Source organism: Strongylocentrotus purpuratus, unplaced genomic scaffold (assembly GCF_000002235.5).
Source record: "Strongylocentrotus purpuratus isolate Spur 01 unplaced genomic scaffold, Spur_5.0 spur5_scaffold_19, whole genome shotgun sequence".
NCBI classification, from domain to species: Eukaryota; Metazoa; Echinodermata; class Echinoidea; order Camarodonta; family Strongylocentrotidae; genus Strongylocentrotus; species Strongylocentrotus purpuratus.
In genome coordinates, this window is record NW_022145604.1 from 13,654,553 (window position 1) to 13,673,547 (window position 18,995).

The 18,995-nt window shown below is 41.4% G+C and overlaps 1 protein-coding gene across 1 annotated transcript; it reads right to left on the bottom strand.

Moving 5' to 3' along the window:
* Positions 1 to 1,087: 1,087 nt before the first annotated feature.
* On the bottom strand, positions 1,088 to 17,769 carry LOC582864 (cytochrome c, somatic). Its single transcript, XM_030990349.1, has 3 exons — positions 17,447 to 17,769; positions 3,290 to 3,513; positions 1,088 to 2,331 (listed from the first exon to the last, which is right to left on the bottom strand). The coding sequence occupies exons 1-3, from the start codon at positions 17,452 to 17,454 to the stop codon at positions 2,072 to 2,074; spliced, it is 492 nt and encodes a 163-aa protein (XP_030846209.1). The 5' UTR covers positions 17,455 to 17,769; the 3' UTR covers positions 1,088 to 2,071.
* Between the last annotated feature and the right edge of the window lie 1,226 nt (positions 17,770 to 18,995).

Consider the following 18,995-nt stretch of genomic DNA (forward strand, 5'->3'; position numbering starts at 1 on the left):
ACGGTGATGTTGATGATGATGTCTGTGATGATGATGATGATGATGATATTGGGATGATGATGATGATGATGATGATGATGATGATATTGGGATGATGATGATGATGATGATGATGATGATGATGATGATGATATTGGGATGATGATGATGATGATGATGATATTGGGATGATGATGATGATGATGATGATGATGATGATGATGATGATGATGATGATGATGATGATGATGATGATGATATTGGGATGATGATGATGATGATGATGATGATGATGATATTGGGATGATGATGATGATATTGGGATGATGATGATGATGATATTGGGATGATGATGATGATGATGATGATGATGATGATGATATTGGGATGATGATGAGTATGATGATGATGATGATGATGATGATATTGGGATGATGATGATGATATTGGGATGATGATGATGATGATATTGGGATGATGATCTTGATAATGATGCTGCTGCTGATGATGATGATGTTGATGAGAAAGATGTTGGTAATGAAGACAGTGTTAGTAAAAAAAAAAAAATTTAAATTTGGGGGGGGGGGGGGGAGACGGGGTTAGGGAATGTTCTTAGTGTAATTAAACTCCCTGCTCAAACATTATTTTAGTTATTGCATAAAAAAGCAATACTCATGGTACATGTATTATAAACAGAAAAACTATGCTGCTGATGACATAATTATGTTTGGTGGGGATTGGTAATGAATGCAATAATGTTAGTGATGATGATGATGATAGTGGTGATTGGCTCCTGACGACGGATTGTCAACCTGTTCGAAACGTCTAGCCACTCCTGCCACTCATCCTCTCCAAGCGCTATAGTTCTCCTTAGAACTACATGTATATGCTAAGAAAGATAACCAACAGTCCTTTTAAGGACTACAAACCCTCAAGAAAGTTTACAGATAGTCCTTTTCAGGACTCCTCAATCCTCCCTCTCTCTCATATGGTGCACCCGCAAGCCTACTGTATATCTACATTGCCATGCAAGCCGATACTTACAAGCAGCATCTAAGAATATATAAGTAAAGGCAAACAACAAAAAGTATATTATCATCCAAAAGGATTTCTAATTCTTAGTGATTCAAGACAAGCCTTTTATTTTTCTTCTGTACACATTTGCTTACAAAGTAAACAACATTATAAAAAATACACAATGTATTGATGTTTAGCATCATAAACAGCTTTGTATGTCAATAAAGATTAATGATACTGTGCATGCCATCTATATTTTGGAATAAAATTAGAAGAAAAGAAAAAGGCTACAAAGTGTACTCATACGGTGTAAATATTCATAAATGAATGAAACACGCCAATAAAAAATAAAACAACAACAAACAATAACCTGATTCATCACACATTAAATAAATTTACATCATAATGACAATTTTTTTTAATCTGGTCTTTGGACCGACAAAGAACGGAATTCATGATTCTTTTATACACCCTAAATCTAAATAGACATCTACATGTACATGTCGTAATATATCAACAACGATTTGTTTGGTCCAGCTCATCGTTTATACAATATTTAAATAACATTTATATTAATCATATTTGAAAAAATTAGTTAGATTCTTGTTAATTGATTAACTTTCCTCCATCAAAATCTTGTAGTTTGGATGGAAGTTGATCTTAAATTAGTTGGTTAAAATTATTACAGTTCTTTGATCATGCCTGTAGCTTTCAAACCGTTTTGTCAGTTTGAATCTTGATAGAAAAGAACAACATTTACAATAATTATGATGTTAATAGTTTTACTGGAATTTGTAATCACAAACTTGAGCCTTTCTTCAATTCAACCTAGTATAGAAATTTCATCAGCCTTGTCTATTACATTTTTAAATATTTGAAGCAATCATTGCAATGATATACAACATAATCCAAACATTTTTTCTATGGGTCACATAAAAGATGGAATGGAGTTGCCTTTTAGCTGATTTCTCGAAAGCCTTTACAACTGTGCTGTATATAGAGCTTGTTTACTGCATTTCCTAAATATAATGAAAACCATTTAGTACAAACCATGCAGTACAAAAACTATTACATTTCAAAGTATGCTTTGATAATGACAATAGTGCAATTCCAAATGGTGACGCCCTGTTACCATGGCAATTTTTCCGTCCAACGTGAGCAAGAAAGCAAGTTTCACTCGATCATGAATTCTTGGGTCCGTCGTTTTCTTGAGATAAGCGACAAGGTTGGCCTTCTCCTCTGCTTTCCCTCTGAGTTCGCGGAAAATAAACTTGGTTCCAGGAATGTGAGGCTTCTCCAGAAAATCGTAAATGGTCTTGTCTCCCCAAATGACCCCTGATTTAAAGGAAGGTGAAAAAGAAAACGGAGTAACTTACATTAATCAATATTGGGAGGAATACCAAAGATTGTACATTTATATTTATCAGGAAGCGAATTAGATGATATGCTTCCCCAGGCGCGTACGCAGGGGGGGGGGGGGTGTTTGGGGGGTTAAACCCACCCTTTGGTATTCTTATGTGTATAAACCCCCCTTAAAAAAAAAAATATTCCCATGGCTGACCTAAAAAAGACGACCTTACCCCCCCCCCCCCCCCCGACGGAGCAAAATGTCAAATTTTCAAATTTCGAGACCCCCTCCCCCCCCCCAAAAAAAAAGGTGTCCTCTTACCCCCCCCCCCCCCCCCCCCCCCCGCTTATTCAGCGGCCGGCTGAGTCGATGCGAAATTTTCGGCCCGATTTAAAAATGTTAACCCCCCCCCCCCCCCCCCCCCCTTGAAAAAAATCCTGCGTACGTGCCTGTGCTTCCCCAATTGAACTGTTCATGTTGCTTGGAACCCTTCCTTTAACAAAAAATGATACCAAATGTTACTACCACTTTCGCTTTCTTGTTTGTCTCTGTCTGTCTCTCTATCTCTCCCTCTCTCTCTCTCGCTCTCTCTCTCTCTCTCTCTCTATCTCTCTCTCTCTCTCTCTCTCTTCCACCTCTCCTCCCTCTCTCCCAATCTCTTTGTATGTCTTTATCTTGTATCAATATTTCCTTGCAGTATATCAAACTCACATGCTCTACCCTTACAACATTTAGGAGATTATTTTGTACCAATTGAGTATTTCTATCCCAAATCCATCACTGCTACTTTTTGTAAAGTCATCAAACAAATCAAAACAATTTTTCAATATTATTGTTTATGCTCATCAAAACATTGAAAAGTTCTCATCAGCTCCAATCTTATCTGATGATTAGGTTTTAACTCTAGCTTTCTCCTTTCCCCGTCTGCACTAAATCAAAACGTACCTTTCTTCTCGTCAGATTCCACAAAGGCGAAACCCTCTATCGTATTCGCCTCTCTTCCCCATACCCCCATCAAGTTAGGCCCCGCCCTGTGCTCCCCGCTCTTGTCAATGTCATGGCAACCGGCGCAGTGCTCTCGGAAGATCTCGGCTCCTTTCTCGGGATCGACCGGAGGAATGACGTCATCATTTGCGGCCATGTCGAGTTTCTGATAAGGCACTTTATTTCTAGAAAGAATAGTTAATGGAAATGAAAAGAGGGAGAAAATAAAGATTATATTATTAGAAAAATGTCTAATTAACATAATCGTAAAAATATCCGGAAAAAAAATCGACCCGACAGCTCGATCAGTCAATTTCACTACCCTTTATTTATTTCATTATTTATATGAAGGTCATGGCAGTGGCGGATCCTGGAGGGGGGGGGGGGCGGGCCGGCCCACCCCCCCCCCCTCCCCCTGGGAAAATAAACATGTAAAACACGATAATTTTACCTTTTTGGGAGATGGGCCCGTCCCCTGGCGCTCAAGGGGGGGGGGGGGTGCGATTCGAGGGCCCCCTCAAAAAAAAAAAAATAGTGCTCACTACTATGAAGTCACTCAACCCAACACTACGAATATCCAAGTTACAAAACAAGCTATTTGTTCCATAATTATGATACCAACCACACCAAAGATTGTATATTAAATGTTGATCTAAAATGTTATATAGTATATCTTTATGAAGTTGATTGCCGCAGCATTCTAGAGCTTAGATCTGAACGAATATGGCGTGAAATGAAACCAGTCTGATATCAATCCTTGTTTTTTTTTTTTTAAGGACAGTAATTGGTCATTTATGCAAGGGAAAGCGATTGACCAAATACCGTGGACTTGCCAAGTATACGAAATGCAATTTTCTATAGCTTCCCGATATGAACCCCTTCCTGAGTACTACTTCCAGATTATGTATTAGTGAATATACTTTATATGTCTATCGAGTCTAGCCAGAAATGATAATGCAGTTTATCATACAACGTTGAACTTTGAACGTACGTGAATAATGATAATGATTATTTAAGCCCTCCAATAATGATAATAAAATAATAATGATTATAATAATAATAATAATTTAAAAAGTAACATAAAAATAAGAATGAAAATAGTTTGTAAAAGAAGTAACGGCCACGCGGGGAATACATGTATCTTGGGGGGGGGGGGGGGGGGGGATTATTTTTTTCGTCCATTTTCTGTTGGGGGGGGGGGGGGTTGTAATGCTTTGTTTATCTGGAATCCCTGTCTTACAGTGTCGAATTGAAAAATGACTTCGATTTTTTTTTTCTAATAATTATTTTGCTTTGTTTCTGTCTTTGTTTTATGTTCTTTCGGTTTATGTTTGTTTTTCTGTTTTGTTTTTTTCTTTGTGTGTTTTTAACAAACATTCACTTTTTCCAAGAGAAATACCTCTTTTTCACTGCCTGTCTGCTGGCTTATATGCCTAGGCATAGTTCGGGGCGGAGACAGAATTTTGTTAAATAGGGGAGGGGCACTTTCCGAAAATATTACACATCTAGGGACAGTTTTTATTGTTTACTAATGACAAATAGGTTTTCAAAGGGGCAACGGGGGCTGTTCCCTCTGCCCCCTCTCCATATTCGCCACAATTTTGCTAACCATGGCGACGACTATGGCATGTATGGAACAAATAATGATAAGATGTTCACGCACTACGGCCCGATAACGTGCGGCAAAGTCAATAAAACTAGGTCATGAATAATTATGTTATTTAGATCACAATCAATCAAATATTTGCATGATAGAATCTGATCGTATTTGCAAATATCATAAAAGCTATATGACATATGATAAGCCTATATTTGCTAGTGTAATATTTGACAAGGAAAGCAGTCATAATGTTTGTGCCAAATTTCTTTTCGCCACAGACATATATTACAAGTGATCTGATAACGCAGTCAGGTCTCTAAGGAGTTTTACTCTAGAAAAAAAAAATGATGCTATAAAAACATTCGTCGACAAGAAAAGAGTCCCGTGTCTAATAAAAATGGTCATCAAGTCTGCCTTTACATGTGATGTACGTACTTGGTGTTTGAGTGTATATATAGGCTTTGTATCAATACTAATACTTGTCTTATGTTACCAGAGAGGCCTCATCAGTATAAGTCTATCAATTAATAATAATAATTAGTCCTTATATTATCACCCCGTCATTAATTACCAGAAGAAAAAGAAAGCACATTTGCAAAACACCGTTATTCAAGCCAGATAGTATATAAGGACACAACAAGGATCGAACCTTGGACTTCTTTTATGAGAGTCAAGATCCTTAACCTTTGTACCGCGGGTGGGGGAGGGGGGATCTTGCAGTCCTCCGAAAAGAATAATGTAGTCCAATAGTTTTACATTCCTACATTGTATTTTACATTGTACATTACACAGCTCAATCATCATTATAACAAGCTTCCAAAGCGGTACTGTACATATTTCATATGCTCACGATAACACAGCAATACTTATATCTGCTTATATTTGTACTTGAACCTCACACTTATACACGCAACGAACCGGAAGATTCAATACTGTCTTGCTTACTAGCACGTAGGCAGCCTGTTATATTATACACAGACAGATAGTGCGGTATGGTATGTAATCCCGTAGGATTTTTTTGCCAAAATTGAATTTTTTGCTGTTTTGGCTTCAAAAGGGTCCCAATTGGCCAAAAATGATGGGGTTCAAATTTTCAGACCCCTCCTTCACTTCCTGGGGGTCCATTTTGGGCGCCAAAATTGCATATATAAAGCGCAATAGGGAAATTTGGTGTCTTCCACCCTAATTCATATATTTTTTCGCCAATTTCACTGTGAAGTTGTTTGAGGTATATAAGGATTCATTTTTAATGATATTGTGTCATAAAACTTTTTCACTTTGACGTTATGGGGGCGTAATTTGCGAAAAATTGTGAAAAACTGGGAAATATTTCCTAAAAATGTGCCCTTCTTCTTTCTTTTGGGCTAGAATTTTGATATAATAAGTGGAAATGACATTATTGTGTATTATTATAGAGTGGAATAATTGTGAAACATATCACATGTCATTAACACTGTTATTTTAGGCTGTTAATATAAAAAATCAACCCTATTTTAGTATTCTATCAAATGAATAACTTACTTAAACACCAGATGGTGCCAAACACCTTCAGATGAAAATATAACAAAATTCTCAAATATCAACTTCTAGGCACTGTAATTGCATCAGTCAATCAGAAAGTTGACAAATTATATATGTAATATTTTTTTCAAATGCAGAATAATACGAAAATGTGCATTTTGTTTTGTTGATATGGTCCCCCCCCCCCCCCCCCGCCCCGAAGAAAAAAAAAGAACAGAAACAAGTTGAGCTATTTTGGTCCGAAATACTTGTACATGACACAATCTTGATCTAAATCAAAGAATTATTTGGAAACATTTTCCAGTTATAAACAAAACATAAAATAAAATCAGGAAAGGGGTAACCACCTACTTCGTGGTTACCATGACAACAGGAAAGTTCATCAGACTTCCAGTAAAAGTCAATCGCTGTCACTATCTGGATCATCCTCCCTTTTCCGGTTTTCACTGTCTCCACTATAGCATTTACAGAGAGGAGTGCAGGGCAAATCGTTGTTGGAGCAGCTACACCGTCCCTTGCATCCTGCTTTGCAGCCACATTTGATGAGTTCAAGTACTGCCCATGGTGCAGGGAGCCTAAGACACTTGACTGGAAGACATCCTCGATTATCTGAGTTGGAGGTAACATCTCACCTTCCAGGTTCTTTGATCGGAACAGTTCCCATCTGAGTGATGGTAGGGTTGTTGGACCTGATGAACAGTAAAAAAAACGACATATGAAATGCTCTAGTGCCTTCACCTGTGTTGGAAGCTCTCCATTGCTAAGCTCAGTTGGAATGGAACCCTCGCCCAGTTCTTTGAAGCAGATAATAGCAGGATCATCATCATCAAGCTTTAAGTAGGCATTAATCCATGTCTTCTTGGATATCCCAACAAACTTCCTCCCCAGTCAGCACCAGAAAAATTGTGAAGTCCAAGGAGGCCTTGACATTTTTGGTGTCCAATGACTTGAACCCGCTCCAGCACATCTATTTCTCGTTTGTACCCTTGCCTGTAGAAAATTGTAGAGAAGTGGGCACTGCATTGTTTCCACAAAATACTAGATGAATTAAGAGAAGGAGGACATCAGTGTGTCAGGGGACCAGACAGTAATTTCTTGCAAGGCACCACTAGCAGTAGAGGCAAGGACTTGATAATGAATCAGGGTATCAGCCTCTTCATGTGTGTGCGCCTCCTCCAAATCATGTCCCTTGATGAAGGTATCATACACAACTACTAGCTTGAAAGGGCTGTCCGTGTTCTGTGAAAAGTTATCAAGCAGCCCCTGACCTAACAGGCACGTCAGCTTTTTCTTGGTTGACGATGAAGATAGAAGCTCCTTGATGGACATTTCTGGGTGTATCTCGTATTCTACTGATGTAGTTGCCCTCTTTTGTCGAGTCTTGTTCTTTAATGACTCTTCCATATATCGATCAAACACAACTCGACCTTCATCATAGCTAGCCATCATCCCTTCGATGCGCCTGTTGAATGCATTCTGCAGGTCTGACATATTTTGCATGGCAGCTAGTGTCTTTTTCATGCCTTGAAGTACACCCATGACGTCAATTATCAGCACCTTGACAGGAAGATCATGCAAGAGGTTAGGTTTTTGGGCTGCTCCAGAAGGAACCTGCGTTATCTCATATTCTACGGTAACCGGAACCTCTTCCTGCATCATTTCAACCTGTGGGGAAGTTGAATATGATTATCCTCCACGACATCAGGCTGTTTTACAGCATCGGGAGGTTCTGTCTTTGCATCTTCAACTGCATGCATCAGACTTGCTTTGTCTGTTGGGATGTACAAAGAACCATCGACAGCACATAGTGAACGGGGAACCACTGACATTTCATATTCACCTATTGTTTCCGCAAGTTTAGGAACTAAGCTTGGGCGGCTGCCTTGGATGATAAGGAATCTTCCCAGCAATTCACTTTCCTCCCGCAACTTGATGACCTTGTCTTCAACACGCACTTTCCTTTTCTCCATCCATTTCGAAAAGGATTTCAGCTTCAGTTTCTTCATTTTGTCCCACACCGAGAGGGTTGATGATGAAAGCAAACGATCAGATACAAACTCCTCAAAGCGCTTCTGGCCCTTTTCTGCAAAGTGGAGAATGTCACTTTTCGCCTCATTTGACACAAGTGCCGATGAAACCAGACTCTATTGTGTCTTCTCCTTGAAAGGATTGACTCCGCCGTGCAGCTCGATTAGGTGGCGTAGTTTCATAGCATTCTTCTTTGACCTCACTGCAATGTCTCCTGAGAGCTGATGATGCTCCTTCCTCACCGAAGCTCCAGTAGCTTTTGGGAAGTCATTGAGGTAATGATTTACCAGAGCAGCAGGGTGAGGTGTGGTCATGGGTGTCGATACTTACGTAATACCTATTCATCAGGGGGGGGGGATGAATGAATAGATCATCCCCCCCCCCTGATGAATAGGTATCAGTTACGGATCGACACCCAGGGGTGTGGTAGTGACTAGTCGGTCCTGAGCGGCTTCATTTCTTGTGAGTCCAACCATCCCACCATTCCCCTTTAGTTTCTTGATTTCTTGCTCTAGAGCCTGATCAGTGAAGAGAAGAGAAAAGGGTATCTCTGACTTTGCCACCACAAAGTCTCCAGACTTGAGGGCATTCCATGTTTCTGGATCATCCTATTCTAGGGCATTCATGAGCGAGATGGACTGGCATCAGGCGAGCATAGTTCAGGAGATCACGAGCAAAAAGTATTTGGTGAGGTCTTCTAGTGATGACAAGTAGCCCTCCCAGTCCCCTGATCGACATGAACTAATGAGATGTAGAAGACTCTCCACCTGGTTAAGATACCGGGTCAAGAACTGGGCAAACTCGCCAAGGTCTTCAGCTTCTTCAAGCGGTTTGACATTGCTTGAGTACCAGGATTGGATTTCTTCATAGATCTCCACCATCTCCGGGTCATTTCCATGAAGTTTTTCTTTGAGAGAATTGCACTGGATGCGAATTGGACCCTTGGGAAGATCCGATAGTATGGCATCAAAACGCAACATTATGATTGCAAGGCTTGCAGTAATGTGGAATTCAAGGCCACGCTTATAAGCTTTACCACCAAAGATCCTGCGAAGAGATGCTAAGGTGTACGCACCACATTCGATAGCACACGTGTCAAGACCGCTACCATCGATGGTTTTGCCAAGAGCATGTAAGGCAGCGAAAGCAATGTGGAGAGCTCCAGCTCTTAAGATCCAGTTGGCGTTTCCCACCGACTGCTGAATCTTCAACGCTCGGGAGTAAAGATCGAGATCTAGCGTTATCAATGTCTTTCTGTGAGGGCCAACAACAGTCGCAGATATTCCCTGGGATAACCGAAGAACAGTATAGAGGGTCCCATAATCAGTTGGCGATGTCTTGAATAATGGGGCAACCACCGCTGTGTTTGTAGGCGTGCTAGCGGGAGAGGATTTAGACAACAATAAGGACCTAGTTGCAGCCCATGTTGGAAGAAAATCATTCTTTGCTAGTTTATCTGATTTCTTCACCTGCTGTTTGATGATCATGACAGAGTTTGTTTCCTCTCTGTCCTTTGAAGACCCAGCTTCCTCCTTCTTGCTAGAAGGCTCATTTTCCTCATCATTTGTAGACTCTGCATCACTTGGCATCTCTTCACTGCGCTGGGCTTCTTCATCATGCAGCTGAGGTTCAGTTCGGATGATTTCTCCGTTGTCATCTGTAGTAAGGTAGTACACAAGAGCCCAGGTATGAGTGAATTCTTGAGAAATGAGATTTTGTTTCCTCTTCTTGTAGGCCTGAAATCTCAGTGGGCTAGTTCTGATGTCTGGCTCTGGAAGCACATTCATCTCAAATACTAGAAGGCCTTGCGAAGAAAGTTTCTCGGGTATGACACGTGGTTGATTCACTGGCTCTCCATCTACAGCCTGTTGGTTGATTACCACTGTCCCGTGAAAGGTTCCTTGCCCTGTGGGTGTGTCTTCCAAGAGATCAATGTTGTCAATGGCAAACCAGATGTTCACACCCTTCTTGACAAAATCAGGAAGACAAAACCCAAGAGAGGGATACTGCTCCTTTGTTAGTAACCGAAAATGTTTGTGCAGTCGTATTGTTAAAACAGCTGAATGGTCTCATTAAGATGCACATAATCAGAAGGCGGTGGATCTCATTGGATCAAAGAAAGAATAACGTTGAATGTCCTTCCGTAATAGGTCCATGATCTTATATATATATATCAATGCATACAATGTTTACCAATTTGTCAATTTAACCATCTAAGTTGATTGATTGATCAAGAGTAATAAAGTTCTCTCTTGTTTTTGCAATTTATTTTCTTCTTCTCTAACCGATAATGAAGACCCACATCACATAAAATCGAGATTTGCCATTGGCTATATGTTTATGCTTACCTTGGAAAATCAGGCAATATACTGCAAAAGAGGGGTCTTTATTCTGTCAAACTTGCGAAGACCAAGGAACAAAACAACTTTTACCACATAAGAGCTGGAAACAATGATCACAGAGCAGCTTATGTAGGAATGTATGCGCGCTGTGTGCGCGCGAGCGCACTTGCCTGTGAATGTTTGGGTGTGTGTGTGAGTATGTGCGTGTGGGAGGAAGGGTGTGCGTGTGTGCATGAGCGTGTGCGTGGGTGCGTGTGTGTGTGTGGGGGGGGGGAGGTAGATGTGTATACATGAAGGTTGTCTGTATGTTTGTTTCTGTCTCTTTGTGTTTGGAAATGGGCTAGTAAATATATATGATAATGGTAATAAAAGTACTACACCTTAAAACAGCTGGCCGAACAATGGCAAAGGTACTGCGCAAATTGGGCTGACGGGGTGGGGTAGGGATGGGGATGGGTTGGTTGGAGGGTTTATCCAACTGAAAGTCTTCAAATTACCTTTCTCGGTGTTGAGGGATAACCACAGTTCTAGAAAACAACTCAAGTTTTGTGAAACCAGTCATTAGATGAATGACACACCCAATTTTAGGGGGTCTCATGATAGGAAACTACCCCCCCCCCCCCCCAGAGAGGGGTTGAGGGTCGGGAAAATTTGAACCCCATCAATTTCTGATAGCTTGGACCCCAATCAATCCAAAAATGCCAAAAAATCAATTTTGGCACAAAAGTCCTACGGGAGCTGTTTCAGTGACATACCGTACCACACTAGTGCGGTATGGTATGTAATCCCGTAGGATTTTTTTGCCAAAATTGAATTTTTTGCTGTTTTGGCTTCAAAAGGGTCCCAATTGGCCAAAAATGATGGGGTTCAAATTTTCAGACCCCTCCTTCACTTCCTGGGGGGTCCATTTTGGGCGCCAAAATTGCATATATAAAGCGCAATAGGGAAATTTGGTGTCTTCCACCCTAATTCATATATTTTTTCGCCAATTTCACTGTGAAGTTGTTTGAGGTATATAAGGATTCATTTTTAATGATATTGTGTCATAAAACTTTTTCACTTTGACGTTATGGGGGCGTAATTTGCGAAAAATTGTGAAAAACTGGGAAATATTTCCTAAAAATGTGCCCTTCTTCTTTCTTTTGGGCTAGAATTTTGATATAATAAGTGGAAATGACATTATTGTGTATTATTATAGAGTGGAATAATTGTGAAACATATCACATGTCATTAACACTGTTATTTTAGGCTGTTAATATAAAAAATCAACCCTATTTTAGTATTCTATCAAATGAATAACTTACTTAAACACCAGATGGTGCCAAACACCTTCAGATGAAAATATAACAAAATTCTCAAATATCAACTTCTAGGCACTGTAATTGCATCAGTCAATCAGAAAGTTGACAAATTATATATGTAATATTTTTTTCAAATGCAGAATAATACGAAAATGTGCATTTTGTTTTGTTGATATGGTCCCCCCCCCCCCCCGCCCCGAAGAAAAAAAAGAACAGAAACAAGTTGAGCTATTTTGGTCCGAAATACTTGTACATGACACAATCTTGATCTAAATCAAAGAATTATTTGGAAACATTTTCCAGTTATAAACAAAACATAAAATAAAATCAGGAAAGGGGTAACCACCTACTTCGTGGTTACCATGACAACAGGAAAGTTCATCAGACTTCCAGTAAAAGTCAATCGCTGTCACTATCTGGATCATCCTCCCTTTTCCGGTTTTCACTGTCTCCACTATAGCATTTACAGAGAGGAGTGCAGGGCAAATCGTTGTTGGAGCAGCTACACCGTCCCTTGCATCCTGCTTTGCAGCCACATTTGATGAGTTCAAGTACTGCCCATGGTGCAGGGAGCCTAAGACACTTGACTGGAAGACATCCTCGATTATCTGAGTTGGAGGTAACATCTCACCTTCCAGGTTCTTTGATCGGAACAGTTCCCATCTGAGTGATGGTAGGGTTGTTGGACCTGATGAACAGTAAAAAAACGACATATGAAATGCTCTAGTGCCTTCACCTGTGTTGGAAGCTCTCCATTGCTAAGCTCAGTTGGAATGGAACCCTCGCCCAGTTCTTTGAAGCAGATAATAGCAGGATCATCATCATCAAGCTTTAAGTAGGCATTAATCCATGTCTTCTTGGATATCCCAACAAACTTCCTCCCCAGTCAGCACCAGAAAAATTGTGAAGTCCAAGGAGGCCTTGACATTTTTGGTGTCCAATGACTTGAACCCGCTCCAGCACATCTATTTCTCGTTTGTACCCTTGCCTGTAGAAAATTGTAGAGAAGTGGGCACTGCATTGTTTCCACAAAATACTAGATGAATTAAGAGAAGGAGGACATCAGTGTGTCAGGGGACCAGACAGTAATTTCTTGCAAGGCACCACTAGCAGTAGAGGCAAGGACTTGATAATGAATCAGGGTATCAGCCTCTTCATGTGTGTGCGCCTCCTCCAAATCATGTCCCTTGATGAAGGTATCATACACAACTACTAGCTTGAAAGGGCTGTCCGTGTTCTGTGAAAAGTTATCAAGCAGCCCCTGACCTAACAGGCACGTCAGCTTTTTCTTGGTTGACGATGAAGATAGAAGCTCCTTGATGGACATTTCTGGGTGTATCTCGTATTCTACTGATGTAGTTGCCCTCTTTTGTCGAGTCTTGTTCTTTAATGACTCTTCCATATATCGATCAAACACAACTCGACCTTCATCATAGCTAGCCATCATCCCTTCGATGCGCCTGTTGAATGCATTCTGCAGGTCTGACATATTTTGCATGGCAGCTAGTGTCTTTTTCATGCCTTGAAGTACACCCATGACGTCAATTATCAGCACCTTGACAGGAAGATCATGCAAGAGGTTAGGTTTTTGGGCTGCTCCAGAAGGAACCTGCGTTATCTCATATTCTACGGTAACCGGAACCTCTTCCTGCATCATTTCAACCTGTGGGGAAGTTGAATATGATTATCCTCCACGACATCAGGCTGTTTTACAGCATCGGGAGGTTCTGTCTTTGCATCTTCAACTGCATGCATCAGACTTGCTTTGTCTGTTGGGATGTACAAAGAACCATCGACAGCACATAGTGAACGGGGAACCACTGACATTTCATATTCACCTATTGTTTCCGCAAGTTTAGGAACTAAGCTTGGGCGGCTGCCTTGGATGATAAGGAATCTTCCCAGCAATTCACTTTCCTCCCGCAACTTGATGACCTTGTCTTCAACACGCACTTTCCTTTTCTCCATCCATTTCGAAAAGGATTTCAGCTTCAGTTTCTTCATTTTGTCCCACACCGAGAGGGTTGATGATGAAAGCAAACGATCAGATACAAACTCCTCAAAGCGCTTCTGGCCCTTTTCTGCAAAGTGGAGAATGTCACTTTTCGCCTCATTTGACACAAGTGCCGATGAAACCAGACTCTATTGTGTCTTCTCCTTGAAAGGATTGACTCCGCCGTGCAGCTCGATTAGGTGGCGTAGTTTCATAGCATTCTTCTTTGACCTCACTGCAATGTCTCCTGAGAGCTGATGATGCTCCTTCCTCACCGAAGCTCCAGTAGCTTTTGGGAAGTCATTGAGGTAATGATTTACCAGAGCAGCAGGGTGAGGTGTGGTCATGGGTGTCGATACTTACGTAATACCTATTCATCAGGGGGGGGGGGGGATGAATGAATAGATCATCCCCCCCCCCTGATGAATAGGTATCAGTTACGGATCGACACCCAGGGGTGTGGTAGTGACTAGTCGGTCCTGAGCGGCTTCATTTCTTGTGAGTCCAACCATCCCACCATTCCCCTTTAGTTTCTTGATTTCTTGCTCTAGAGCCTGATCAGTGAAGAGAAGAGAAAAGGGTATCTCTGACTTTGCCACCACAAAGTCTCCAGACTTGAGGGCATTCCATGTTTCTGGATCATCCTATTCTAGGGCATTCATGAGCGAGATGGACTGGCATCAGGCGAGCATAGTTCAGGAGATCACGAGCAAAAAGTATTTGGTGAGGTCTTCTAGTGATGACAAGTAGCCCTCCCAGTCCCCTGATCGACATGAACTAATGAGATGTAGAAGACTCTCCACCTGGTTAAGATACCGGGTCAAGAACTGGGCAAACTCGCCAAGGTCTTCAGCTTCTTCAAGCGGTTTGACATTGCTTGAGTACCAGGATTGGATTTCTTCATAGATCTCCACCATCTCCGGGTCATTTCCATGAAGTTTTTCTTTGAGAGAATTGCACTGGATGCGAATTGGACCCTTGGGAAGATCCGATAGTATGGCATCAAAACGCAACATTATGATTGCAAGGCTTGCAGTAATGTGGAATTCAAGGCCACGCTTATAAGCTTTACCACCAAAGATCCTGCGAAGAGATGCTAAGGTGTACGCACCACATTCGATAGCACACGTGTCAAGACCGCTACCATCGATGGTTTTGCCAAGAGCATGTAAGGCAGCGAAAGCAATGTGGAGAGCTCCAGCTCTTAAGATCCAGTTGGCGTTTCCCACCGACTGCTGAATCTTCAACGCTCGGGAGTAAAGATCGAGATCTAGCGTTATCAATGTCTTTCTGTGAGGGCCAACAACAGTCGCAGATATTCCCTGGGATAACCGAAGAACAGTATAGAGGGTCCCATAATCAGTTGGCGATGTCTTGAATAATGGGGCAACCACCGCTGTGTTTGTAGGCGTGCTAGCGGGAGAGGATTTAGACAACAATAAGGACCTAGTTGCAGCCCATGTTGGAAGAAAATCATTCTTTGCTAGTTTATCTGATTTCTTCACCTGCTGTTTGATGATCATGACAGAGTTTGTTTCCTCTCTGTCCTTTGAAGACCCAGCTTCCTCCTTCTTGCTAGAAGGCTCATTTTCCTCATCATTTGTAGACTCTGCATCACTTGGCATCTCTTCACTGCGCTGGGCTTCTTCATCATGCAGCTGAGGTTCAGTTCGGATGATTTCTCCGTTGTCATCTGTAGTAAGGTAGTACACAAGAGCCCAGGTATGAGTGAATTCTTGAGAAATGAGATTTTGTTTCCTCTTCTTGTAGGCCTGAAATCTCAGTGGGCTAGTTCTGATGTCTGGCTCTGGAAGCACATTCATCTCAAATACTAGAAGGCCTTGCGAAGAAAGTTTCTCGGGTATGACACGTGGTTGATTCACTGGCTCTCCATCTACAGCCTGTTGGTTGATTACCACTGTCCCGTGAAAGGTTCCTTGCCCTGTGGGTGTGTCTTCCAAGAGATCAATGTTGTCAATGGCAAACCAGATGTTCACACCCTTCTTGACAAAATCAGGAAGACAAAACCCAAGAGAGGGATACTGCTCCTTTGTTAGTAACCGAAAATGTTTGTGCAGTCGTATTGTTAAAACAGCTGAATGGTCTCATTAAGATGCACATAATCAGAAGGCGGTGGATCTCATTGGATCAAAGAAAGAATAACGTTGAATGTCCTTCCGTAATAGGTCCATGATCTTATATATATATATCAATGCATACAATGTTTACCAATTTGTCAATTTAACCATCTAAGTTGATTGATTGATCAAGAGTAATAAAGTTCTCTCTTGTTTTTGCAATTTATTTTCTTCTTCTCTAACCGATAATGAAGACCCACATCACATAAAATCGAGATTTGCCATTGGCTATATGTTTATGCTTACCTTGGAAAATCAGGCAATATACTGCAAAAGAGGGGTCTTTATTCTGTCAAACTTGCGAAGACCAAGGAACAAAACAACTTTTACCACATAAGAGCTGGAAACAATGATCACAGAGCAGCTTATGTAGGAATGTATGCGCGCTGTGTGCGCGCGAGCGCACTTGCCTGTGAATGTTTGGGTGTGTGTGTGAGTATGTGCGTGTGGGAGGAAGGGTGTGCGTGTGTGCATGAGCGTGTGCGTGGGTGCGTGTGTGTGTGTGGGGGGGGGAGGTAGATGTGTATACATGAAGGTTGTCTGTATGTTTGTTTCTGTCTCTTTGTGTTTGGAAATGGGCTAGTAAATATATATGATAATGGTAATAAAAGTACTACACCTTAAAACAGCTGGCCGAACAATGGCAAAGGTACTGCGCAAATTGGGCTGACGGGGTGGGGTAGGGATGGGGATGGGTTGGTTGGAGGGTTTATCCAACTGAAAGTCTTCAAATTACCTTTCTCGGTGTTGAGGGATAACCACAGTTCTAGAAAACAACTCAAGTTTTGTGAAACCAGTCATTAGATGAATGACACACCCAATTTTAGGGGGTCTCATGATAGGAAACTACCCCCCCCCCCCCAGAGAGGGGTTGAGGGTCGGGAAAATTTGAACCCCATCAATTTCTGATAGCTTGGACCCCAATCAATCCAAAAATGCCAAAAAATCAATTTTGCACAAAAGTCCTACGGGAGCTGTTTCAGTGACATACCGTACCACACTAAGACATTAAATTCACGAATTCGCCCAACACTGACGTCGTGCTTGGAAATGCGAAGTGAGTTGCATTATTATTTTATAAAAATACATTGTACCTTTATCGACTACAGTTATCGAAGCAGCCACGTTCGGGCTATGTAGTTTACGTTCGTGCTATGTAAGAAACAAAATGTTGCAAATAGATGCTACTACTTACCCCATCATGTGAGTGGAAAGGTCGTCGAATGTTAGTGCAGTCAGCTAGAATCGGGTTTTCGTTTCAATTTCACCGACGTCGTCTGCTATCAGCTTTCAACTAGTTGTTGTGTTCAGAGTGAAAATGTGTTGGCATTGATCACAGACTGCTATTTTTTTAATGTTCTGCATGCTATAGAATAATTCATAATGCAAATTATCGTCTCTTGTAAGCGTTGATTTGAAAATGAGACCAGTAGATTCACTGGTAGTGTAGATTCCTTCACTCTAAGATGTGTTAGAATAATAAGAGATCTGTTTCGAAAGGAATTATTAATGAGGGTACCCGCGCGGTCAAAGTATAAAGCGTTGCCCAGGGAAGCGTTTCTTAAAATAGGTAATGGCTTATGAGGATCAGAAGGCTCAGGGAAAATTGAGGGTAGATGAGGAGAGGGGGGGGGGGGGGAGAGAGGCGGGTATTCTTACAATGGCTGTACGACACTATGCTCCTGCGACAACATCCGGGACAGAATGTTTCGTTCAATTTTCGACACTAACCGAATTCTTAACTTCAACCCTGGACCGAACACTATACACCTAATTATAACCATAACATTTAAACACAAAGTCAATCCCAATCGCAACCTTAACTCTTACCCTTAAACTTTGACCTTATTTTGTTTGTACAGGCTTTTTTTTTCGGGGGGGGGGTATACATTATCGGCATAGTTGTACGATCGAAGCGGGGGGGGGGGGGGGGAGTAATCCCCGGGAATTTGAAGAAAAAAAAATAGTCTGTGCATAGGGCCACCCAAGGAAAAAACAGAGAGTGACAACCCTAGACAGGTTCTACAACGCACATTACATTCTCGAGGGAGACAAAATCTATGGGCAGGTGGCCACCATAAGACAGGTTTGACTGTACCCATATTAGGGCGCCGTCATCTAATAATCGGGTAGTGAGGGTGCCTATTTCTAGTTTCTGTCAGATTATGTAGAATTTACTCGCTCCCAGAATCTAAAAGGGGAAATAGATTTCGGGCAAGAGACTTTAGCCCTCCGTCCCAACCCCCCCCCCCCCACCCCCCACCCCCCCCCCCTTCCCCCACCGGAAAGGTGAAATTATGCCCGCATGTCTGTGATAATTATCAGTTATAACATTATTTTGGATTGCTCTCTCTCTCTCTCTCTCTCTCTCTCTCCCTCTCTGACCCCATTTGCCCCTCTCCCCACCCCTCTCTCTCTCTCTCTTTCTCTCTCTCTCTCTCTTTCGCTCTCTCCCTCTATCTATTTTCTCTATTTTCATCCTTTATCCATTTGTATTTTTCTTCTTATGTTCCCTTCTTTTCCTTTATAATAATTTCCCTTGATGTCTCTGGGGCTCTGTCCTTTTTTATCACCCTCACTAACAACAAGTCCTCTTTCTCCATTATAGACCTTTTCAATTTTATTGGACACATTAATTCTCTATTACGAAAGTCAGAATAATTTTGTTTAAAAACACACACAAATGTCAAATATAACAATGGCCTTTACCATGGGCAAGTGTCTCAATTTTAGATAATTTTTTT